The following is a 26,471-nucleotide window of genomic DNA, read 5'->3' as shown; positions in this document are numbered from 1 at the left end:
ATAGTAATGCATTTGGACACTGATATCTAACAAATAAAACAAATACCTAAAACAAATAAAATTTTCCACAAGAATGGAAGAAGGGAGAAGGGGGACTGATATTGGATATAGTGCCACATCCCCTCACCCAATGAGTGATGGTGATGGTAGGTAGCTATATGGTGCGGTAAATGGTCCTTTAGGGAAAAAAGTCTGTGCACAAAGCAAGTTCCCTTAGAAGAAGATGTGACCTGGCAGACAATTATCAGCACCTCTCATATATTATTATTATCATCATTATTATTATTATTTTGGCCGTACCTCGCAGCATGTGGGATCTTAGCTCCCCGACCAGGGATTCAACCCGTGCCCCCTGTGGAAGTGCGGAGTGCGGAGTCCTAACTGCTGGACCACCAGGGAAGTCCATCTCATATATTAACATTTGTTGCATCAATTAACTAGTGATGAATGTGATTATCTGATGGGAACATTATTTTTAAAATTTATTCCAAAATAACAACTTTTTGTTAAATCATATAAATATATAATCCTTGTAAAGAAGTTAAACCATAAACTAAGAAAATAATTGCAGTTGTAAAGAGGAAGGAGGAGTATGTTTATTTACTACAATGGAGTGATCTTCAGTTCTACTGGTAAGTTAAAAAGCAAGGAGGGATTTGAAATTAAGAAAAAAAATTCTGTTAAATTATATGAATCTTTGTAAAGGACAGTAATGAAGGCTGGAGGCCTAAGTAAGGAATGATGAAACACTGATACTAGACAGTTATAACATTGTATGAAAACAGTTATAAATGCATCTGTAATACCTCTTTTTTTTTAAAAAAAATTTATTTATTTATTTTTGGCTGTGTTGGGTCTTCGTTGCTGCACACGGGCTTTCTCTAGTTGCGGACAGTGGGGGCTACTCTTTGTTGTGGTGCGCGGGCTTCTCATTGCCGTGGCTTCTCTTGTTGCGGAGCGCGGACTCTAGGCGCGTGCACTTCAGTAGTTGTGGCACACGGGCTCAGTAGCTGTGACACGCGGGCTCTAGAGCGCAGGTTCAGTAGATGTAGCACATGGGCTTAGTTGCTCTGTGGCATGTGGGATCTTCCCAGACCAGGGCTCGAACCTGAGTTCCCTGCATTGGCAGGTGGATTCTTAAACACTGTGCCACCAGGGAAGGCCCTGTAATACCTCTTCAATTGATCTTGTACAGCAGATATTCCTTAACATTTATTTTCCTGCCATACTAATGCTATATTGTTCCCCTTCTCAGGATCATAATTTTTTTTTACTTTTTAATTGAAGTATAGTTGATTTACAGCATTATATTAATTTCAGTGGTAAATATAGTGATTCAATATTTTTATGGATAGGATCATAGTTTTTATTTATTTCAATTTTGGAATTGACTTGAAAAGAGATAGTATGTATCCAAAATTCCAAAATAAATAGATCAAGTTTCTAAAATTGAAAAAAAAAGAAGAATACAATTCCCTTTGCAATAGCATCAAAAAGAATAAAATACTTAGGAATAAATTTAACATAAAGTGCAAAACTTATACTCTGAAAACTACAAAAATATATAAAATTAAAGAAGACATGAATAAATTGAAAGACATCAAATATTCATGGATTGGAAGACTTAATAATGCTAAGATGGATGGCAATACTTTCCAAATTTACCTACAAATTCAACACAATCCCTATCAAAATCCCAGTTGGCTTTTTTTCCCCAGAAATTTATAATTTATATGGAAATGCAAGGAATCAAGAATAACTAAACAATCTTCAAAAAGAAGAACATGGTTGGAGGACTCAGTTCCTGAGTTCAAATTTACTACAAAGTTACAGTAATCAAGACAGTGTGGCACTGGCATAAGGGGAGATACATAGATCAATGGAATAAAATTGAGAGTCCAGAAATAAACCATTACATTTATGGTCAACTGATTTTCAACAATGGTGCCAACACAATTAAATCAGGGAAAGGATAGAAAAGTCTTTTCAACAGGTGGTGCTAGGACAATTGAATATTCACATGCAAAGGAATGAAGTTAGACCCCTACCTCATGCCATACACAAAAATTAATTCATAACTATGAATCATAGATCGAAATGTAATAACTAAAACTATAAAACTTTTAGAATAAAACACCAGAGTAAATCTTTGTGACCTTGGGTTATGCAAAGCCTTCTTAGACATGATGCCCAAAATATAGCAACAAAAGAACAAGTAGATAAATTAGACTTCATCAAAATAACAACAATTAAAAAAACCTTTTGTGCTTCAAAGAACACCATCAAGAAAATGAAAAGACAACAGAATGGGAGAGAATATTTGTAAATCACACATTGATAAGGAACTTGTATCCAGAAGATATAAAGAACTCTTATAACAGCAATAGAAAGACAAATAACCCAATTGATAATTGGGTGAAGGATTTGAACTGACATTTCTCCAAAGAAGATATACAAATGGCCAATAAGCACATAAAAAGATGCTCTGCATCATTAGTATTAGAAAATGCAAATCAAAACCACAATGAGTGGGACTTCCCTGGTGGTGCAGTGGTTAAGAATCCACCTGCCAACACAGGGGACATGGGTTTGATCCCTGGTCCAGGAAGATCCCACATGCCGCAGAGCAACTAAGCCCGTGCGCCACAACTACTGAGCCTGCGTGCCACAACTACTGAAGCCTGCGTGCCTAGAGCCCGTGCTCCACGACAAGAGAAGCCACTGCAATGAGAAGCCCATGCGCTGCAACGAAGAGTAGCCCGCGTTGGCTGCAACTAGAGAAAGCCCACACGCAGCAATGAAGACCCAATGCAGCCAAAAAATAAACAAAAACAAACAAACAAAAAAACCCCACAGTGAATTAACATCTCACTCCCACTAGGATGGCTATAATAAAAAAGATGGGTAAGAACAAATGTGGCAGGAATGTGGAGAAATTGGAACTCACATTGCTGGTGGGAATGTAAAATGGTACAGCTGCTTTGGAAAACAGTCTGGCGGTTCCTCTAAATGTTAAACATGGGGTTATCATATGACCCAGCAATTCTACTGAAGAGAAATGAAAACATAAGCTTACACTACACAGTAACTTGTACACAAATGTTCAGAGCAGCATTATTCACAATAGCCAAAAAGTGGAAACAACCCAAATGTCCATCAACTGATGAATAGATAAGTAACATGTGGTGTATCCATACGATGGAACATATTCCGCAATAAAAAAGGAACAAAGTACTGATACACATACAATGTGGATGAACCTTGAAAACATTATGGTAAATTAAAAAAGCCAAACACAAAAGAACACATATTGTATGATTCCATTTATATGAAATATTCAGAATAAGCAAATCTGTAGAGACAGAAAGTATCAATAGATGAGTGGTTACTTAGGGCTCGGGAAGATGGGGGGATTGAGAGGGAATGACTAAGGCAGGCAGGGTGTCTTTTGGGGATAATTAAAATGTTCTAAAATTGTGGTGATTGTTGCATAACTTTGTGAATATACTAAAAACCATTAAATTGTACCGTTATTTTTATTTTTTATTGAAGTATAATTGATTTACAATGTTATGTTAGTTTCAGGTGTACAGCAAACTGATTCAGTTATACACATATATATATATATATTTTCCACAGATTCTTTTCCCTTATAAGTTATTACAGAATATTGAGTATAGTTCCCTGTGCTATACAGTAGGTCCTTGTTGGTTATCTACTTTATATATAGTAGTGTGTATATGTTAATCACAAACTCCTAATTTATCCCTCCCAACTTCTCCTTTGGTAACCATAAGTTTGTCTTCTGTGTCTGTGGGTCTATTTCTGGTTTGTATATAAGTTCATTTGTATCTTTTTTTTTTTTTTTTTTTGCGGTACGTGGGCCTCTCACCGCTGTGGCCTCTCCCATTGTGGAGCACAGGCTCCGGACGCGCAGGCTTAGCGGCCATGGCCCACGGGACCAGCTGCTCCGTGGCATGTGGGATCCTCCCCAACCGGGGCACGAACCCGTGTCGCCTGCATTGGCAGGCGGACTCTCAACCACTGCGCCACCAGGGAAGCCCCTGTATCATTTTTTTTAGATTCCACATATAAGCGATATCATATGATATTGTCTTTCTCTGACTGGCTTACTTCACTTTGTATGATAATCTCTAGGTCCATCCATGATGCGGCAGATGACATTGTTTCATTCTTTTTTATGGCTGAGTAATATTCCATTGTATAATTATACCACATCTTTTTTATCCATTCATCTGTCAATGGACATTTACATTTTAAATGAGTGAATTGACTGCACAGTAGCATACCATTTATTTTAAAAGAAAGAATATAATTGCTTATATATCTAAAAATAGAAGGATAAACAGTAAAATGAATGGTTGTTTATATGGCAAGGGAGGGATAAGCACAGACAGGACGGGGTAGAAGCTAGATTTTTTTCTAATAGCCTTTGTCCTATAGACTTGACTTTAGAACCATGTAAATATTTTATATAGTTAGAAACCAAAGTTAAATTAAAAAATATAATGCCTGGGCTTCCCTGGTGGCGCAGTGGTTGAGAGTCCGCCTGCCGATGCAGGGGACACGGGTTCGTGCCCGGGTCCGGGGGGATCCCGCGTTTCGCGGAGCGGTTGGGCCCGTGAGCCATGGCCGCTGGGCCTGCGCGTCCGGAGCCTGTTGCTCCGCAGCGGGAGAGGCCGCAGCGGTGAGAGGCCCGCGTACCGCAAAAAAAAAAAATAAATAAATAAAATAATAATGCCTAAAAATTGAAATCAAGAATAAACAAATTAACCTAACTATGTATTGAGTTGGTGGCATAATCACACGAGGAATCTAAGTGACTTTAAGACACTGTAATTGACTACACATCCCTATTAGAATATATCCTGATAACAAAAGGAGTTACAAAAAGCCCACCCCCGCCCCCAACAAATAACAGTTTTCAGTAATCATACTGTGGTGGTAGTGCCAAGACTGTTGCTCTGAGACTGTTGTTTGTACGTGGTGGGATAAAGCAAATGAGCAATTGTTGTAGTTTAGGCATGGGTGAAAGCAGATACAGATTTGAGATTGATGCGGGTGGTCCTGATTTTGAATTGGACATATTAGTATAAACTCATGTTGCGTTGTATCTTTAACCAACAAGGACACATTTCCTAGCTCCACTAACTGGAAAGGTCTAGAAACAATGAACCACTCAGTAGCAATAAACGTCTTTAGCACATTGTGGCCTCTAAAATAATCATTTCCCACTCAAAAGAACCAGGGTTCCTTGGAGAAATGGCTGGTTCCATGTCTGGGGCAGGAAATGCTGAAGATGAGTCTGGAACATCTTGTCATTTAGAAGGCAAGGAAGCTATCAGAGACTTAGAGAGTTGTGTCAAAGGACTCGGGAGCTAATCAGAAGAGATTCCCACTGGCTAAAGACAGGACAATTTGAGCAACAATAAGAATGATAATTGAGAAAGATTAAACACATCAAATATTTAATTCTTTTTTACTTATCTTTTTTACACATCAAATATTTAAATACATGAGTTTAAATAAGTAAATAATGATACTAAAATGATACTTAAAAAAAAAGACCTCTCACTGTCAATCTTTGATAGATGTGAGAGAACCAGCTCATAATTTTGAAAATTGGTAAATAGAAAGAATTGTGTTAATCCTGCCTTTCCTATATGAACTGTATTTCAGGGGAACCAAATAGATTTGAAGGGAAGTTTCTTTGTCTTTGAAATTTTCTCCTTATAGAAGCATTTCAGCATATAAGTGAATTATAGAATAACACCATTTTGTAAACCCAAATACATTAATGTGTCAAGGTAATGATTATCAATAGCTGCTAACAATATAAAAAGAGAGACAACTATAAACCAAAAAAATTGCCAACACTAAATGTTGGAGAGGATGTGAAGCAACTGGAACTCTCATACATTGTTGACAGAAATGTAAAATGGTACAACCACTTTTAAGAACTGTTTGGCAGTCTTTTTTAAAGTTAAAAAATCATTTTCACTCCTAAGTATTTACCCAGAAAAAATGAAATGCCCATAAGACAATATGTATAAAAATGTTCATAGACACCTTATTCATAATAGCCCCAAACTGGAAACAACCCTAATATCTATAAACAGGAGAAAAGATAAATTATGGTACATTCATATAATGAAATAATACTCAGCAATAAAAAGGATGAACTAGTGAACTGATATATCAACAACATGGATAAAGTTAAAAGGTAATATGTTAACAAACAACACAAAAGAGTACATGCTGTATAATTCCATTGGCATAAAGTCCAAGAACAGGCAAAAGTGTCTATGGGGATGGAAGCGAGAAAGTGGTTGGCTCTGCGGGTGGAGGGGAATTGACTGTAAAGACTCAGGAGGTAACTTTCTGGGGTGATGGAAATATTCTATATCTTGTTTTGGGAGTAAACTACATGGATGTACACAATTGCTAAAACGAACTGAACAGTTAAGATTTGTGCACTTTATTTTAACCCATTTAAAAAGACAACCAGATTTTTTGTGCCTCCTGATGGGTGTACACAAAACTCACAAAATATTCTTGACAAAAACATTGAATCTGAAATCTGATCAAGCTCCTAGATCTAAGTATCAATTTATAGGAAACAGAGGGGACAAAGAAACGTATTTAATAACATTCTGGGGATGTGAGAGCTTTATTGTGGGGAACTTTATTGAAGTATGGTCTTTAGACTCCCGCAAGGGGCCCTACTCGCGCCCTCCTCTAGCTGCGTCCTTTCAGATGGGGCAGGAAGTCCACGGGACCAAGGGGATATGCCACTGCCCCTTCCAGACCATGTTCTGGCTCCCTAGAACCTGAACTTCTCACTTTATACAACCTACACCTGTTTTCAGGGCCTGCGTGGGTCTCTTCTTTAGTTCATCTTCCCAAGGTTTGACTGTGCAGCCAGGGGTAGCTGTTTGCAGAAGATGTAGATTGAGCTTAGAGATGTGGGTGGGAGGAGGGGTGGGGGCAGGAGGGGTGGGCAGGGTGTCCTTGAGAAGGAGATGGAGCCAGGGGTGGAAAGAGAATGGGACAGCCTGTGGGCCACAGGCCAGCTCTCCTGTACAACAACAATCCAGTGAGGAACTCTAAGGAGTCTGAGAATTCGAAATTCTAACTTGGCCTTCCAGGTCTAAGAGGGTTTATTTGTCAAGGAAGGATCATAGAACATATTTAACTGTTAGCTGGAGTTATAGCATTTAAATACTTAGATATATGGTATTTCGGGCTCCATTTGTACTACTGTCCCAGGTCTGTAAATGTTAGGGTCAGGCCTACTCTCAAAACTCCTAAGCTCAAACAGCCCAGTTACTTCCCCAAATAAATTACAAGAAAAAAAAAAAAGAGGAGGGAGGGAGAATCTATAGATTAGGAAAAATGTGAACCGATTGGAATGTCTGGATCTCAATCTAACTGTAAAATGATGTATAAAGTAAAAAATTGGAACACTGATTGGATATAATTGATCTTATGAAGAAATTGTTAGGATTTTTTCTTTTTAGTGTGATAATGGTATCAAGATTATGTTTTAGAGAATTCCCAGAGGTCCAGGGAATTTAGGGCTCTGGGTTAGGGTTAGGGTTAGGGCTCTGTGCTTTCACTGCCAAGGGCCCGGGTTCCATCCCTGGCCAGGGAACTAAGATCCTGCAAGATACACAGCGCGGCCAAAAAAAAAAAGAAAAGATTATGTTTTAAAAGCATCCTTGTCTTTTAGAGGTACATATTAATATATATATACATATATATATATATATATATATATGTATATATATATTTATTTATTTTTGGCCGCGCCGCACGGCTTGCAGGATCTCAGTTCCCAACCAGTGAAAGCCTGGAATCCTAGCTGCTAGGCCACCAGGGAAGTCCCCGTATTAAAATATTTACAGATAAAATGTTTTGGATTTACTTCAAAAATTGGGGTGGGAGAGGGAGTAGGTTGGAATATAAACAAGGGTGTCAACTGAAGCTGAGTGCAGATACATAGGAGTTCATGCTCGTCTCGCTTTTGCGTAACCTTGAAAGTCACTCGCAATCCCACCAGAGATTTCCATTACTAACATTTTGTTAAATATTACTTCTATGTGCACTTACCTATTTATATAAATAGGATCACAATGAACATGATGCTTTGTAACTAGCTCTTTTCACTCAAAAGTATATTTAGTCTCTTACTTATAAAACTTTAAGTTGTTTCTAATTTTTAACTAATATCATAACAAGTCATTTTCTGATTTGCCTGATTATCACCTCTGAATTCATTCCTAGAAGTATCACTGCTGGTTCAAAGTATACATATTTAACATTTTGATACACGTTGCCAGATTGCACTCAGAAAGGCTGAACATACTTATATTCCCACAGGACCCTCTTTCACTTCTCTGCCAACACCAACCTTTGTAGCTTTGCTAATCCAATGAAAACATGTCATCTCATTGTTGGGATTTTTTGTATTTCATAACTAGCAAGAATAAAAATATTCTCCTATGCTTATTAGCCATTTGTAGAGTGTGTGTGTGTGTTGTTTGCTTGTTCATGTTCTTTACCAGGTTTGCCTGTTAGGGTGTTGAACCTTTTTATTGACATGTAAGAGCTCTTTGTGTATTAATGACATACACATTTGTCATATATGTTGCAAACATTTTCTCTTGGGTTGTTGCTTCAACTTCAATTATGGTATATGTGTGTGTGTGTGAGCGTTGTTTTTGTTGTTGTTGTTTTCCCATGTAGTAATTTTTTTTTTTTTTTTTGCGGTACACGGGCCTCTCACTGTTGTGGCCTCTCCCATTGCGGAGCACAGGCTCCGGACGCGCAGTCTCAGTGGCCATGGCTCACGGGCCTAGCCGCTCCGCGGCATGTGGGATCTTCCCAGACCGGGGCACGAACCTGTGTCCCCTGCATCGGCAGGCGGACTCTCAACCACTGCGCCACCAGGGAAGCCCTCAAATATTGTCTTTTTTAAAAAAATTATTTATTTATTTATTTTTGGGGACTGTGTTGGGTCTTCGTTGCTGCGTGTGGGCTTTCTCTAGTTGCAGCGAGCAGGGGCTGCTCTTCATTGCGGTGTGTGGGCTTCTCATTGCGGTGGCTTCTCTTGTTGCAGATCACGGGCTCTAGGCATGAGGGCTTCAGTAGTTGTGGCACATGGGCTCAGTAGTTGTGGCTCGCAGGCTGTAGAGCATAGGCTCAGTAGTTGTGGTGCACGGGCTTAGTTGCTCCGCGGATGTGGGATCTTCCCGGATTAGGGCTCGAACCCGTGTCCCCTGCATTGGCAGACAGATTCTTAGCCACTGCGCCACCAGGGAAGCCCTACATCATCATTTTAAATGGTACAAAGCATCCCACTAACTGCGTATCAGGGTAGTCAGTCAGACTGCAACTCTACATTCCCTTCCTAGATAACCTGCGGATGCTCTTACTTAAACTAGTATGAGTGAACTTCTCTTATCTGCAACAATATTATCCAAGTCTAAGAAGTATGGGTGTAATATATTTAACCTATCTTTTTTGGTGGATAAACTGAAATGAACTCCACCCAGCTTAACACACGTATGCAGTTTTGATTATTTCCTTTTGAGAACATCCTGGAAGTATAGTTGCTTAGTTAAAGTATATATTTTAAGGATTTTGATACATATTTCTAAAATGCCTGGGGAAGGGGGACATGTACGAATTTCTATCCCCACCTGCAATGCTTGTTTCACTGAACACTTGCCCAATGCATATACTAATTTCTTTTTAATCTTTGCCAATTTAATAGGCATTTAATATGCCATTTATATTTTTAGCTAATGTGGCTGAACATACCTATTTATTGGCCATTTTTATATATATCTTTTGACATATTTTTGTTACTCTTCTGCCGATTTTCAATAGTTTAAAAATTACTAACATCCATACCCACCTTGACATCCTCTTTCCTAGTTCTGCCTCCTATCTAAGCTAATTTATGTACCTGATCTATGGATCTCATCTCCTCTTTTTTTTTTTTACATCTTTATTGGGGTATAATTGCTTTACAATGGTGTGTTAGGTTCTGCTTTATAACAAAGTGAATCAGTTATACATATACATATGTTCCCATATCTCTTCCCTCTTGCGTCTCCCTCCCTCCCACCCTCCCTATCCCACCCCTCCAGGCGGTCACAAAGCACCGAGCTGATCTCCCTGTCATCTCCTCTTTCTTTATGGAATCATTCAATCAGTTATTCTCTTTGTTGGCAATATCTTTAACTACCAGGTTTTTTTCTCTTATACTAACAAACATCACTGTCTGTTCTCCTTACAGAGAAACTAACATTTTTCTTTCACTTGCCATTCTCCTCCGGCTACTGACCTTTCTCTTCTCCTTTACAGCCAAACTTCTTGAAAGAATTGTCTTCATATGCTGCGTCCACTTCATCCCGTTTCTTCAACTCATTACAGATGATTTACATTAAGGTCTTCAATGCTGTCTTTGTTGCTAAGATTTTAGTAACAGAATTATATCATATACATGTGAAAAAGCAGGACTTAAAATGGTTTTCCCCAAATATACTCAACTATGCAAAAACTATTTATGCAGAGAAAATAACATATGTAATATATGAAAATTTTAAGTTACTTCTGGATGACTGGTGAGTTTTATTTTCTTCTTTTAAAAAATATCCTCAGGGGCTTCCCTGGTGGCTCAGTGGTTAAGAATCTGCCTGACAATGCAGGGAACACGGGTTTGAGCCCTGGTCCGGGAAGATCCCACATGCCACAGAGCAACTAAGCCTGTGCACCACAACTACTGAGCCTGTGCTCTAGAGCCCATGAGCCACAACTACTGAGCCCGTGAGCCACAACTACTGAAGCCCGTGCGCCTAGAGCCCGTGCTCCACAACAAGAGAAGCCACCACAATGAGAAGCCCGCACACCGCAACGAAGGGTAGCCCCCACTCTCCATAACTAGAGAAAGCCTGTGCGCAGCAACAAAGACCCAACAAAGCCAAAAATATATATATATCCTCAGGACTTCCCTGGTGGTCCACAGTTAAGACCGCGCTCCCAATGCAGCGGGTGCGGGGTTTGATCCCTGGTCAGGGAACTAGATCCCGCATACCGCAGCTAAAGATCCCGCATGGGGCAACGAAGATCCCATGTGCTGCAACTAAGACCCCGCACAGCCAAAAAAAAAGTCCTCAATTTAATTAATTAATTTATTTCAGTGGTTACCCTTGTTTATTTCATTTTAGTTCACATTCCTTTAGACTAGTTAACAAAGGTAGTTTACGTTTATCCAACAAATATCTGTTGAGAACCAAATGAGCCGAGCCTCAATGCAATTGAGATAAATATAAAATATGCCCTGCCCACAAGGAGGTCTCCAAAGTTGGAAGAACAGATGTCACTAAATGAATCATAATTACTATGATAAATATGCAAATGTTCATAAAGAAGAGCATATACTATCTTGAATGGGAGGTGGACAAAAGTCCCAGGGAAGGACTGTAAAGGACATAATACCTAAATGAGGATTTGAACAAAGAAAATTAAGGCAGGAAGAGCATTTTTACCATTTGCAAAAGGAGCAGACTTGAAAAAGCGTAGTACTGCAGAAATTAAAAGTTAGCTGGAACATAAATGGGGGAGTTTAGCATGGAGAGGGAGGAGGGTGGTAATTAATGTCCCTTTGTGGCCAGAATTACACTGTGATCACTGTTACAAGTGATTAATCCCCCACACTCTATTTTCTGTTCATTACATGGAAAAAAATATTCACATTATTTCCCTAACGGAATTCAAAAATTCCTTTTGGGGAAAGTAATTTCCCCAAAATTTCTTCATCTAAAATCCTTATGCCCTTACCATATCTCAAGGGGCAGTCTACAATTTGAGTGTGAATTTTAAGTTCTCAATTTGTGGCCCCATAAAATGTCCTTAAACAAGAATTTTACGTTGATATTAGAACACATTACAGTGTTAATCAGAAATTCTTAACTTACATTTTCTGAGAGGAGGCAGAAAAGTAAAGTAAAGAAATGACAGTCAGGAGCCGCTGGGCTACTTCATTTGGCCGAAAGGCTGAAAGAAGAAGGGGGTCGTTACCCAGATTCTCAGAGCTGGCGCTCCCGCCTAGGGCACGACTAGATAACCTGACAGGACAACTGTCTCCTGAAAGGGCCCTTCTTCCCTCTTCGCTCATCCCATATGGCCTCTGAGCGTCTCAGACTGTCCAGCTAACGGCGCCAAACCGCGGATAACCGCCAAGCCCCTCTGGTTGCCCCGGTAACAGCCAGCCACACCAACCCGGCTCCTTTAAATCTTCCCAGAATGCTGCGTGCCTTCTCCCATTCACTTCCGGGTTCGGAGGGCTGACTCCAGCTGGAAGTAGGTGTGTTTGTTGGTGGGTTGCGTTTCCCAGCGGTGTGCGATTACCGGGCCGAGTGTGGCGTGTTCCCGCGGACAGTGGTGGAGATTGTTTTGTTCTTTCCCTGTATTCAAAATGACTGGATCACTAAGGAAAGGCTATAATGTCCCCCAAGTTTTGGCGGCCCTGGAGAAGTGGATTTATTAGTTGCGAAAAAACAAAGCTAGAAAGCACTTTAAAGTTATATGCAACTTCATTTGTTGCTGTGATTTATTTAAGCAGCTTCAAACAACTTACTATAAAACAACTATTTTTGCTTTAGAGAATGAAGGCAAGCACACACAGGTGCAAACAAAACTCCCAAATTTCATCTTTCGCTCATGTGCCTGATGCACAGTGAGCCCAAACCAAAACGTGGGAGTTTGGAGCAGAGAAAGGTATGTTGCAGGGCCCAGCAAGGAGAAGGGACAGAGCTCCTGCTCAAAATACCCTGAACTCCCGGAAGGGTTTCTGCAAAGCATTTTTAAAAGCCAGGTGAGGGAGACTGGTTGCAGGGTATGTGATCAGGTCCAGCACAATTCTCTGGTTGATGTTGAGCTAATAGGGCGGTTAACATTATCAATCCTTAGGGGCCTATAGGGTCTGGGGGCTCATCATCATCAAATAATTTCTTCCATTTGGTGGTGGTTTTAGCATCTGTAACTCAGGAAGTGTGCATCAGATACTATTATCTAGGTATTTCAGAGGAGCTACAGCGAGGATATGGGGGAGGGGGTCCGTCCTGGGAAGGCCCCATAGGGTCCTGCTCGGTTACATATCCACCCAGAAACAACCACTAAAAACACTTTGCAGCAGTCTTCCAGACCCTCTCTGTGCATATAATAAATTTCCAGCTTGTACATGCTATTTTGTAACCTAAAAAGCTTTTATGAACATATTTCATTTAAAAAACAACATGGTTGTATGTTTTCCATTGCACTTTTTGTTAAAACAGTTTCTATCCTTTTTGTTCTTAATTAGTACTGCAATGGAGAAATGAAAATCCTTATAGCTAAGTCTTTGCCCATGTTCTCATTTCTTTGTGGTGATTATTTTTCTCTTTTTACCTTAGTAATTTGTATTTGCACTTCCCTCTCTCTCCCCTAATGCCGTCCCATTCCACTCCTATGTCTTTATAGTATAAATGGATGAAGTTAACATATATGCCATCCAAAGGCTACTCAATTTTTTTAAAGTATACCTTTCTGATTATAAAGGTAATACATGCTTATTGTAGAACATTAGGAAAATTTGGAAAAATAATAAAAATATTCTGATACCTAGACAACTACTGATCATATCTTGGTGTACAATTTTCTAGTTTTCTCTCTGTTGCTTTCAGCAATGAACATTGAAAAAATGTTTGCTAATTTGGTGCGGGGAAATGAGAGCTTTTAATTTGCATTTTTTTGCTTATTCATATAGCTGAATAGTATTTCAAATGTTTACAGTCTGTGGTCCATTTCAGGCCCCATCTTTTCTATCTAGCCTTCCCTGAGAATTCCAGACTAATTACACTAACTTGAAATGGTCTAGTTTTCCATATGTGTATATTTTAGTCCTCTAACTAGATTAAGAGCTAGTTGTGTGGTCCTGGATTATTCAGTTTCGCTGAGCCCACTTTCTTTATCTGAAAAATATAGTGATAACAATATTTATTTTGCAGGGTTGTGGTAGGGATTAGAAATAATGTATTGCAGGTGAGCTCAATAAAAAGTAGCTTTTTTTTGTTACAGCTTTAGTAGTCTATGTACATAGAAGGTGTTCATAATATTATTTTTCAAATGAGTAATCCTAGCATCTCACTCAATTTAGATACTTATTGAGCACCTATGACACATAGGTACTGTTCATAATCCTCAATGTCTCTTGAACCTTTATGAATTAGATACATTTCTTACATAAATCATATGCTCCTCTCAACCTTAGAAATTCTCTTATCCTGTTTCTGCTGCCATGCCTGGCCCATCATAGCAGGTACTGAATAAATGTGTGAGTTGAACTGAGTAAATTTACTGGGAAAAGAGAAACACAAATTAGTTAAAACCTGTCAGGCAGTGATGAAGCCATAATAGGTATGAAGTACTTTGTACATTGGGAGATCAGGAGAGATTAATTTTGCTTAAGGTATCTGGGAAGGCCCTGTGGATTAGGAAGATTTGATCAGGACCTGGATCATAAGGACTGAGGATGGGGGCTTAAAGTTGGAAATATGAGTTAAGGCTTGGAGTTATAAGTAAAAAGGTTGTATTTTGTTATGTTGATGAAAAAATTAATAGTCGATCTAAGAAAGAAATGGAAAATTTTATTTGAGCGAATCTGAGGATTATAACCTGGGAGACAGTCTTTCAGAAAGCTCTGAGCACTGTTTCACCCACTAGAAATCACAGCACAGTTAAAGAAGTTTTTGAGACAAAGTATTATACATCAAATGAATTATTGACAGAAGGAAGGTTATCTCCCAAGGAGTTATCGAGTAGTGGGTCATCCTGACCCTATACAAGATTAAGAAGGAATATCTTCTAAGGAGGTCTGGTTAATGCAGATGCACAATATACTCTAAGGGGGAGGGAGGAGGCCCAAACTGGCAGAGAAAAATTTTGTTTAAATTTTTCTTGCCTTGCCATAAAATATGAATTTTATTTCATCAATTATCAGAGAGTTATTTGCAGTGGCAAAAGAGTAGGGTGGGCGAATGGGCCTAGAAGAGGCAGAAAAAAAGTAGTTGGGTCTTATATTTTGAGGGTTTTGATGCGACCATTCATTATAATTGCAGCTTTCAAACGTTTCTGAAAAACAGGGCTTTTAATATGGCTTGGGGCGTCAAGAGAGAGAGGTGGACCAGAGGCTGCAATTAGCCTGCTGGTGGACAAAGCAGGGAGTGCGAAGATGGCAGAAACCTTCAGAGGGAGAAGGGTATTTAATGGCCAGTACTGTTCAGGAGGTAAGGACAGAGCGTGCACGAGTAAGCAGGGCTGCGGAACAAGGCTTATGGGGACGGCACAAGCACGCTGAGCGGCGAAGGCCGAGCCCACATCAGGCGGGTTGTAGCCTGCGAGGGTACTCTCTAACCCCAGCTCAGCCAGCAGGCGCTTGGCCCCGCCCCTTGCCCGCCTAGCAGCCGTCGCCCCGCCCCGTTACCGTCTTCCCTCCCGGCGCCCGTGGCCCAGCGCTCCTTCGGTCTCCGGGCTTGTGGACCCCTGCGGTCGTCGCCCGGCTGGCGCCAGGTCGGCTCGGCGGAGGGAGGGCCTGGGCTGTGGGTAGGCGGGAGGGAGGTTGCCTTTCCCTGTCTCCCCTCGGGCCGCCTGAGGCGGGCGGAAGCAGCTGCAAAGTCCGTGGGCGGCATGGCAGGAGCTCCGGATGAACGCGGCCCGGGCCCCGCTGCGGGGGAGCAGCTGCAGCAGCAACACGTCGGGTGCCAGGTCTTCCCGGAGCGGTTGGCTCAGGGGAAGCCACAGCAAGGGTTCCTCTCCAGCTTCTTCACCAACAACCAGAAGTGCCAGCTTATGCTCTTGCAGACTTTGGAGACAAGTAGGAGCCGTGAGCCTGGGGGCTGGGCGTCTGCGGAGGGTGCGGTGGGGGGTGTCTGAGAGCCGGCGGGCAGGGAGGGGCCTTGGTGCCGCTCCGCTAGGGAGCTCCGGGTTCAGCCCAGGTCGGGGGCGGGGTTCAGGCACCAAGTGCAGAGTTAAAGGCAGATTTTTGTGAGGGCGGGTGTGGGGGTCTGAGCCTCAGTTTCCATCAGAGGAAGCGCTGAGGCCCCTTTCAGCACTACTTTTGCTTGCGGCGTGATTGAGGAGTTGGGTTAGGAGTTTGCCCTTTCCGTCACGCGCACTGGTCTGACAGATCCTTTGATATTTTAGGTAAATTATGCAGTAATATGAGGAATTGAGAGTCCAGGTGAAGCAGAGTTTTAAAGAACCATGTTAATTAAGGCATACCTGCTGAAACTGCACAACTCAGATGGGATTTGAACCCCGCCAAAACTCAGCTTGGGACTTGAACCCGCAGGCTGGGACTCGAACCCACTGCCTTTTAATTGAAATTGCTCTCCTGGTCTCAGGACTTAATGAAGCTCAGGTTCTTTATGTCTCACTGCAGAAGCAATTCGGCGAGAGGCAAAGTGATAGGTAAGAAGTAGATTTGTTGAGAGAGAGACACACACTCCATAGAGTGTGGGCCATCTCAGAAGGGGAGAGGCCCTGGGAGATACACATTCCATAGACAGAATACAGTGTCTCAAAAGGTGAGAGCAGCCAGGAAATATGGGTGGTTAGTTTTTATGGGCTGGGTAATTTCATAGGCTAATGAGTGGGAGGATTATTCCAACTATTTTGGAGAAGGGGTGGGGATTTCCAGGATTTGGGCCACTGCCCACTTTTCGGTCTTTTATAGTTAGCCTTGGAACAGTCATGGTGCCCGTGGGTGTGTTATGTAGCATACGCTAATGTATTACAATGAGCGTATAATGAGGCTCAAGATCTACTGGAAGTTGAATCTTCTTCCATCTTGGGCCTAATCGGTTCTAACCAGGTTTTAACCAGTTTATGTCGTGTCCACAACAGCTCTGTCATTCTTTAAGGGTTGTGCCCTGCCCTCTTCCCTCCTGTTAAAAACAAGTTTTGCAATCCTACCCTTTGATGGAAAGGGTTCTTAACCTTCATACATGGGTGGACGTCAGAGTGTAGAAATTCCTGACATGGACTACGAAACCGTATGTGTATGCCCCTAAGTGCATTTTTCTGGGGAGAGAGTTCATAGCTCCATGATATTCTCAGAGAGACCCACGATCCCAAAAAGGTTAAGAACCACTGTTGTGGGTTAAATAGGGACACCATCTGCTGACCAATTTTTCTCTAATCCCAGGGACATTGCACTAGAGATTTCTTAACTTTTTTACATTGCCATCTAAAGTTTACTTTAGGTACATTTAGAAAATCAAAGACTTAAACTTATTGTTCCAAAGTAAGGTTACTGTTTAATAGCTGGCCAGTCACACTTCGAAAGTCAACCACCCAATTATTTTCCAGCCTTCTTGAGATTACCTGCATCTAGGGAGTCAAGGGAGGAGGAGGGGGAGTAGAGAAAATGATGTCATTGTATTTACTTTGCAAATATGTATTGAATGCCTCCTAGGTTCTGGTTTGGGCAAATACAGAGAGGAGTTGGGACCCTGCCTTTAAGATGTTTCAAAGTGGAATGCAGTGGAAAGAACGTAGGCTGCAGAATTAGACATGGGTTCAAATTTTGATCCCTTGTTACGTATGGAAGAGTGATTTAACTCTCTGATCCTCTCTATCTTTATCTGAGGGGAAAAAAAAAAGGAAGTGGGGGAGGGATAAAAATACCCCTTTTAGGGTTGTTGTGAGGAATAGATTTTATGAGTGTAAAGGGCCAGCATATCAGGAGCTGAGTAAAGAAAAGGTAGCTGTTCTTACAGTGGCAGAGCCAAAAAGTGGATGAAGAGTTGATATAGGCAGGATATGAGGAGGGTGAGGTGCTGAACTTGAGACCCAGTAGGAATTAACCCGCCTCAGCCTTTCAAGGGGAAGGCTGCTGGGAGAACCTGTTGGTAGTATTAAAGCATCAACTTAAAGCTGTAAAATCCTATCCCTGGGGCGAGTGTGATGGGAGAAATCAGACCTCAAGGGCGACCTTTGTTTTCTTTTTCTCCAAAGCAAATCCATTCCAAATACTGCAGGTCCTTTTTGAAGTACCAAACCAATGTGCTCCCAGAAATTTTTTTTTTAAGAGGACTGTAGGCTTTTGAATCCATTTCAACTTTGTAAAACTCTTAGTTGCTTGAATAATAATGCACTTAGTATGGTGCCTGATACCTGATATACACTAAATAATACTTATTATTAATAATAATTGTTTTATTGTTAACACTCTTAAGAGGGGTCAGGTTAGTAAAGCAGTAACCTATACCTAACTTTCTCATCCCACACTAATTTTACTCACCTGTTTTTGCTTTCAGCACTTAAAAACCTTGGTTTTTTTCTCTCTTTTTTTTTTGCTTGCATGTAATTTGCTGTGCATTTATACTCTCAGACAGGACATCTATGCGAAAAGTTGATATTAGAGGCACTTGGGTTCATAATACTTTGCTGTAATTTTAGCAGGCACATAGATTTTTTTTTTTTATAAATAACAACTTTTATTCGTATTTTTCTCTTCTTGCTTTTTTTTCAAGCATCTTTATTGGATTTTAATTGCTTTACAGTGTTGTGTTAGTTTCTGCTGTATAACAAAGTGAATCAGCTATATGCATATGTATATCCCCATATCCCCTCCGTCTTGTGTCTCCCTCCCACCCTCCTTATCCCACTCCTCTAGGTGGTTGCAAAGCACTGAGCTGATCTCCCTGTGCTACGCAGCTGCTTCCCGCTAGCTATCTATTTCACGTTTGGTAGTGTATATATGTCAATGCTACTCTCTCACTATATCCCAGCTTACCCTTCCCCCTCCCCATGTCCTCAAGTCCATTCTCTACGTCTGTGTCTTTATTCCTGTCCTACTCCTAGGTTCCACTTTTTTTTTTTTTTAGATTCCATATGTATGTGTTAGCATACGGTACTTGTTTTTCTCCTTCTGACTAACTTCACTCTGTATGACAGACTCTAGGTCCATCCACCTCACTACAAATAACTCAGTTTCATTTCTTTTTTTTCTTTTTTTTTTTTTTTTTTGCGGTACGCGGGCCCCTCACTGCTGTGGCGTCTCCTGTTGCGGAGCACAGGCTCCGGATGCGCAGGCTCAGCGGCCATGGCTCACGGGCCCAGCCGCTCTGCGGCATGTGGGATCTTCCCGGACCGGGGCACGAACCCGTGTCCCCTGCATCGGCAGGCCGACTGTCAACCACTGCGCCACCAGGGAAGCCCTCATTTCTTTTTATGGCAGAGTAATATTCCATTGTATATATGTGCCACATCTGCTTTATCCATTCATCTGTCGATGGACACTTAGGTTGGTTCCATGTCCTGGCTGTTGTAAATAGTGCTGCAATGAACATTTTGGTACATGACTCTTTTTGAATTATGGTTTTCTCAGGGTATATGCCCAGTAGTGGGATTGCTGGGTCATATGGTAGTTCTATTTTTAGTTTTTTAAGGAACCTCCATACTGTTCTCCATAGTGGCTGTATCAATTTACATTCACACCAACAGTGCAAGAGGGTTGCCTTTTCTCCACACCTCCTCCACCATTTATTGTTTGTAGATTTTTTGATGATGCCATTCTGACCAGTGTGAAGTGATAACCTCATTGTAGTTTTGATTTGCATTTCTCTAATGATTAGTGATGTTGAGTGTCCTTTCAAGTGTTTGTTGGCAATCTGTATATCTTCTTTGCAGAAATGTCTATTTAGGTCTTCTGCCCATTTTTGGGTTGGGTTGTTTGTTTTTTGATATTGAGCTGCATGAGCTGCTTGTGTATTTTGGAGATTAATCCTTTGTCCATTTCTTCATTTGCAAATATTTTCTCCCATTCTGAGGGTTGTCTTTTCGTCTTGTTTATGGTTTCCTTTGGTGTGCAAAAGCTTTTAGGTTTCATTAGGTCCCATTTATTTATTTATTTATTTATTATTATTTTTTTAAAGAAGATGTTGGGGGTAGGAGTTTATTAATTTATTTAGTTTTGGCTGTGTTGGGTCTCCGTTTCTGTGCGAGGGCTTTCTCCGGTTGTGGCGAGCGGGGGCCACTCTTCATCGTGGTGCGCGGGCCTCTCACTGTCGCGGCCTCTCTTGTTGTGGGGCATAGGCTCCGGATGCGCAGGCTCAGTAGTTGTGTCTCGCGGGCCTAACTGTTCCACGGCATGTGGGATCCTCCCAGACCAGGGCTCGAACCCCTGTCCCCTGCATTAGCAGGCAGATTCTCAACCACTGCGCCACCAAGGAAGCCCCTATTTTTTTTTTTTTTTTTTTTTTGCTGTACTTGGGCCTCTCACTGTTGTGGCCTCTCCCGTTGCGGAGCACAAGCTCCGGACGCGCAGGCTCAGCGGCCACGGCTCACGGGCCCAGCCGCTCCGCGGCATGTGGGATCTTACTGGACCGGGGCACGAACCCGTGTCCCCTGCATCGGCAGGCAGATTCTCAACCACTGCACCACCAGGGAAGCCCCGGAAGCCCCTATTTTTGTTTTTATTTACATTTCTCTAGGAGGTGGGTCAAAAAGGATCTTAATGTGATTTATGTCATGGAGTGTTCTGCTTATGTTTTTCTCTAAGAGTTTGATAGTGTCTGGCCTTACATTGAGGTCTTTAATCCATTTTGAGTTTATTTTTGTGTATGGTGTTAGGAAATGTTCTAATATCATTCTTTTACATGTAGCTGTCTAGTTTTCCCAGCATCACTTATTGAAGAGGCTGTCTTTTCTCCATTGTATATTCTTGCCTCCTTTATCAAAGATAAGGTGACCATATGTGCGTGGGTTTATCTCTGAGCTTTCTATCCTGTTCCTTTGATCTATATTTCTGGTTTTGTGCCAGTACCATACTGTCTTGATTAATGTAGCTTTGTAATATAGTCTGAAGTCAGGGAGCCTGATTCCTCCAGCTGTTTTTCTTTCTCAAGATTGCTTTGGCTATTCGGGGTCTTTTGTGTTTCTATACAAATTGTGTATTTTTTTCGTTCTAGTTCTGTGAAAAATGCCATTGGTAGTTTGATAGGGATTGCATTGAATCTGTAGATTGCTTTGGGTAGTATAGTCATCTTCACAATGTTGATTCTTCCAATCCAAGAACACAGTATATCTCTCCATCTGTTTGTATCGTCTTTAATTTCTTTCATCAGTGTCTTATCGTTTTCTGCATACAGGTCTTTTGTCTCCTTAGGTAGGTTTATTCCTAAGTATTTTATTCTTTTTGTTGCAGTGGTAAATGGGAGTGTTTCCTTAATTTCTTATTCAGATTTCTCATCATTAGTGTATAGGAATGCAAGAGATTTCTGTCCATTAATTTTGTACCGTTACTTTACCAGATTCGTTGATTAGGTCTAGTAGTTTTCTGGTAGCATCTTTAGGATTCTCTAGGTATAGTATCATGTCATCTGCAAACAGATGACTTCTTTTCTGATTTGGATTCGTTTTATTTCTTTTTCTTCGCTGACTGCTGTGGCTAAAACTTCTAAAACTATGTTGAATAATAGTGGTGAGAGTGGGCAACCTTGTCTTGTTCCTGATCTTAGAGGAAATGGTTTCAGTGTTTCACCATTGAGAACGTTGTTGGCTGGGTTTGTCATATAGCCTTTATTATGCTGACATAGGTTCCTGCTATGCCTACTTTCTGGAGAGTTTTTATCATAAATGGGTGTTCAATCTTGTCGAAAGCTTTTTCTGCATCTATTGAGATTATCATATGGTTTTTATCCTTCAGTTTGTTAGTATGGTGTATCACATTGATTGATTTGCATATATTGAAGAATCCTTGCATTCCTGGGATAAACCCCACTTGATCATGGTGTATGATCATTTTAATGTGCTGTTGGATTCTGTTTGCTAGTATTTTGTTGAGGACTTTTGCATCTAAGTACTTCAGAGATATTGGCCTGTAGTTTTCTTTTTTGTGACATCTTTGTCTGGTTTTGGTATCAGGGTGGTGGTGGCCTCGTAGAATGAGTTTGGGAGTGTTCCTCCCTCTGCTATATTTTGGAAGAGTTTGAGAAGGATTAAGTGCTAGCTCTTGTCTAAATGTTTGATAGAATTTGGCAGTGAAGCCATCTGGTCCTGGGCTTTTGTTTGTTGGAAGATTTTTAATCACAGTTTCAATTTCGGTGCTTGTGATTGGTCTGTTTATATATTCTATTTCTTCCTGGTTCAGTCTCAGAAGATTGTGCTCTTCTAAGAATTTGTCCATTTCTTCCAGGTTGTCCATTTTATTGGCATATAGTTGCTTGTAGTAATCTCTAATGATCCTTTGTATTTCTGCAGTGTCAGTTTTTACTTCTCCTTTTTCATTTCTAATTCTGTTGATTTGAGTCTTCTCCCTTTTTTTCTTGATGAGTCTGGCTGATGGTTTATCAATTTTGTTTATCTTCTCAAAGAGCCAGCTTTTAGTTTTATTGATCTTTGCTATTGTTTCCTTCATTTCTTTTTCATTTATTTCTGAGCTGATCTTTATGATTTATTTCCTTCTGCTAACTTTGGTGTTTTTTTGGTTGTTGTTCTTTCTCTAATTGCTTTAGGTGTAAGTTTAGATTGTTTATTTGAGATTTTTCTTGTATCTTGAGGTAGGTTTGTATTGCTATAAACTTCCCTCTTAGAACTGCTTTTGCTGCATTCCATAGGTTTTGGATCACCGTGTTTTCGTTGTAATTTGTCTCTAGGTATTTTTTGATTTCCTCTTTGATTTCTTCGGTGATCTCTTGGTTATTTAGTAACGTAGTGTTTAGCCTCCATGTGTTTGTGTTTTTTACGTTTTTTTCCCTGTAATTGTTGATTTCTAATTTCATAGCACCGTGGTCGGAAAAGATGCTTGATATGATTTCAGTTTTCTTAAATTTACCAAGGCTTGATTTGTGACCCAAGATGTGATCTATCCTGGAGAATGTTCTGTGTGCACTTGAGAAGAAAGTGTAATCTGCTCTTTTTGGATGGAATGTCCTATAAATATCAATTAAATCTATCTGGTCTGTTGTGTCATTTAAAGCTTGTGTTTCCTTATTAATATTCTGTTTGGATGATCTGTCCATTGGTGTAAGTGAGGTGTTAAAGTCCCCCACTATTATTGTATTACTGTCGATTTCCTCTTTTATAGCTGTTAGCAGTTGGCTTATGTATTGAGGTGCTCCTATGTTGGGTGCATATATATTTATAATTCTTTTATCTTCTTGGATTGATCCCTTTGATCATTATGTAGTGTCCTTCCTTGTCTCTTGTAATAGTCTTTATTTTAAAGGCTATTTTATCTCATATGAATATTGCTACTCCAGCTTTCTTTTGATTTCCATTTGCATGGAATATCTTTTTCTATCCCCTCACCTTCAGTCTGTATGTGTCCCTAGGTCTGAAGTGGGTCTCTTGTAGACAGCATATGTACAGGTCTTTTTTTGTATCCATTCAGCCAGTCTGTGTCTTTTGGTTGGGGCATTTAAGCATTTACATTTAATGTAATTATCGATATGTATGTTCCTATTAACATTTTCTTAATTGTTTTGGGTTTGTTTTTGTAGGTCTTTTCCTTCTCTTGTGTTTCCTGCCTAGAGAAGTTCCTTTAGCATTTTTAGCTGGTTTGGTGGTGCTGAATTCTCTTAACTTTTGCTTATCTGTAAAGGTTTTAATTTCTCCATTGAATCTGAATGAGTTGCTTGTTGGGTAGAGTAATCTCGGTTGTAGGTTTTTCCCTTTCAGCACTTTAAATATGTCCTGCCACTCCCTTGTGGCTTGCAGAGTTTCTGCTGAAAAATCAGCTGTTAACCTTATGGGGATTCCCTTGTATGTTATTTGTTGCTTTTCCCTTGCTGCTTTTAATATTTTTTCTTTGTATTTAATTTTTGATAGTTTGATTAATATGTGTCTCAGTGTGTTTCTCTTTGGGTTGATCCTGTATGGTACTCTCTGCGCTTCCTGGACTTGACTGACTATTACGTTTCCTATGTTAGGGAAGTTTTCAACTATAATTTCTTCAAATATTTTCTCAGACCCTTTCTTGTTCTCTTCTTCTTCTGGGAGCCCTATAATTCGAATGTTGGTGTGTTTAGTGTTGTCCCAGAGCTCTCTGAGACTGTCCTCAATTCTTTTCATTCTTTTTTCTTTATTCTGCTCCCTGGCAGTTATTTCCACCATTGTATCTTCCAGCTCACTTATCTGTTCTTCTGCCTCAGTTATTCTGTTATTGATTCCTTCCAGAGTATTTTTAATTTCAGTAATTGTGTTGCTCATCACTGTTTGTTTGCTCTTTAGTTCTTCTAGATCCTTGTTAAATGTTACTTGTGTTTTCTCCATTCTGTTTCAGAGATTTTGGATCATCGTTACTCTCATTACTCTGAATTCTTTTTCAGGTAGTTTGTCTATTTCATCTTCCTTTATTTGGTCTTGTAGGTTTTTTATCTTGCTCCTTCCTCTGTAACATTTTTTTGTCGTTGCATTTTTTTTTTTTTTTTAATGGGTGGTGCCGTCTTCTTGTCTTACTGGTTGTTTGGCCTCAGGCCTCCAGCACTGGAGTTTGCAGGCAGTTGGATAGAGCTGGGTCTTGGTGCTGAGATGAGGACCTCCAGGAGGCCTCACTCTGGTTGATATTCCCTGGGGTCTGAGGTTCTCTGTTAGTCCAGCGGTTTGGACTCAGTGCTTCCACCACAGGAGCTTGGCCCGATCTCCTGCCTGGGATCCAAGACCCCACAAGCTTTGTGGTGCATTAAGAAAAGAAAAAAAAAAAAGGAAGAAAGAAAGAAAAAAGGAACAGTACAATATCAAAGAATAAAAAACAAAATAAAATTAGAAAGATAAAAAAATATATTAGGAAAAATAAAACTATAATTGAAACAACTGCAGCAGGGTAAAATAAAACCACAAGAGAAAAAAGAAAAAAAAAGGGGGGGGGTGAACAAGCCAAAAGGAGAGAACAATAACAAAGTATAAAGAATAAAATAAAATTAGAAAAATAAAAGAGTAAAAAAAATAAAAATATAAAAGAATGAACAACAATGAATCAACAAGGTAACACAGAACCCTAATGTAAAAGTGGAAAAAAAAAAAAGGCCTTGGCTATGGGGGTGAAACTTAGACAGGGGCGGAACTCAGGCAGGGGTGGGGTTTAGGGTGGGGCAGAACCTAGGCAGGTTGGGGGTGATGTTTGAGCATGGTGTGGGGCCTCTGCTTAGGACCTGCCCACGGAAGGGGAGAGGCAGCACGTCAAAAGGATGGCCTCTGGAGTGTGGAGTTCCGGAGTTTGGAGGTAGGGCGCTGAGTGAGGGTGTGTGGGTGGGGTTTAGGTCCATTGCGTTGGAGGGGGTCTCAGAGGGTGCCTCCGAGTGTAGAGGTGGGGCCCTGGGTGTGGTTAGAGGGGTGGGCCTTGGGCTCTGTGGGGCACAAGGGAGGCTCCAATGGCAGAGGATTAGGCCTCCCGGTGCCTAAGTGGACAGGGAAGGCACTGGCTCCATTCCTTCGTGCCCCTCCCCCACCGTCTCCCGCAGGGTCTCCCCCATCGCCACTGGACACCTAACTGGGGGGGGGTCCCGCTGGGTGTAGGAACTCCTCCCCTCCCCCAGCCACCCCTCTGGGGTGCTGGTCCCGGAGGTCCAGCCTTTACTTTTGCTCCCCCTTCCCTCCCTCCCACTCCCTCAGGACCCGTGTGGCTGGAGGGGGCCTAGGTGGGCAGAGGATCAGGCCTGGGATCTCAGCAGGTTCCTGGGGGCCCAAGTGGTCAGGGGAAGCATGGCAACTCCCCCTTTTGATACTCTGCCCTCCCAGTGGTTCCCCAATTTCCCCCTTCGGCCGTGGGAATCCCTTGCCCTCCCCCAGCCGCCCCTCAGGGGCGCCAGTCTTGTCCGGCCTCCGCTTCTCCTCCCCCTTCGCTCCCCCAATGCCCCACGTCCTACCCAGTTGCTGGGGGTTCCTCCCATCCCCTTAGGTGTCTGTGGTCCCCCACTGGTGCCTGGTAGGTGCCCTAATTGTGAGGAGACGCGCATTCTGCATCCTCCTAGTATGCTGTCTTGACTCCACCCCCCACTTTTTTTTATAAAGTTTTTTTTTTTTAATTTTATTTATTTTTGGCTGCATTGGGTCTTCGTTGCTTTGTGCAGGCATTCTCTAGTTGTGGCAAGCAGGGGCTTCTCTTTGTTGCAGTGCTTGAGCTCATTGTGGTGGCTTCTCTTGTTGCAGAGCATGGGTTCTAGGCACGCAGGCTTCAGTAGTTGCAGCACAGAGCTCAGTAGTTTTGGTGCACGGGCTTAGTTGCTCTGCGGCATGTGGTATCTTCCCGGACCAGGGATCGAACCCGTGTCCCCTGCATTGGTAGGAGGATTCTCAACCACTGTGCCACCAGGGAAGTCCCTCATAGATTCTTAGAAGTGGGGGGGCCTCAGGAGTCATCTAGGCCTTTCCAACCCCCATCACTGACCGGAAACCCC

At 41.3% G+C, this 26,471-nt stretch overlaps 1 protein-coding gene across 10 annotated transcripts in view; it reads left to right on the top strand.

Moving 5' to 3' along the window:
• Positions 1–26,471, top strand: part of ATP23 (ATP23 metallopeptidase and ATP synthase assembly factor homolog) — a 96,628-nt gene that overhangs the window by 59,935 nt on the left and 10,222 nt on the right. The window contains exons 1-2 of one of the 10 annotated variants that reach the window (XM_079936700.1): positions 15,816–15,943; positions 16,273–16,539. The exons of 7 other annotated variants lie outside the window; for them this stretch is intronic. In XM_079936700.1, the coding sequence (XP_079792826.1) occupies positions 16,479–16,539 (61 nt within the window). In that variant the 5' untranslated portion in view covers positions 15,816–15,943; positions 16,273–16,478. Of the gene's footprint in view, positions 1–15,230; positions 15,953–16,272; positions 16,540–26,471 lie in introns of those variants that run through there. 2 more of the 10 variants (XM_079936696.1, XM_079936698.1) reach the window with 2 other exon arrangements.

Source organism: Stenella coeruleoalba (genome assembly GCF_951394435.1).
Source record: "Stenella coeruleoalba genome assembly, chromosome: 11".
Lineage (NCBI taxonomy): Eukaryota > Metazoa > Chordata > Mammalia > Artiodactyla > Delphinidae > Stenella > Stenella coeruleoalba.
Note: the sequence above shows the minus strand (reverse complement) of the source record. Positions and strands in the feature narration are given on the sequence as shown.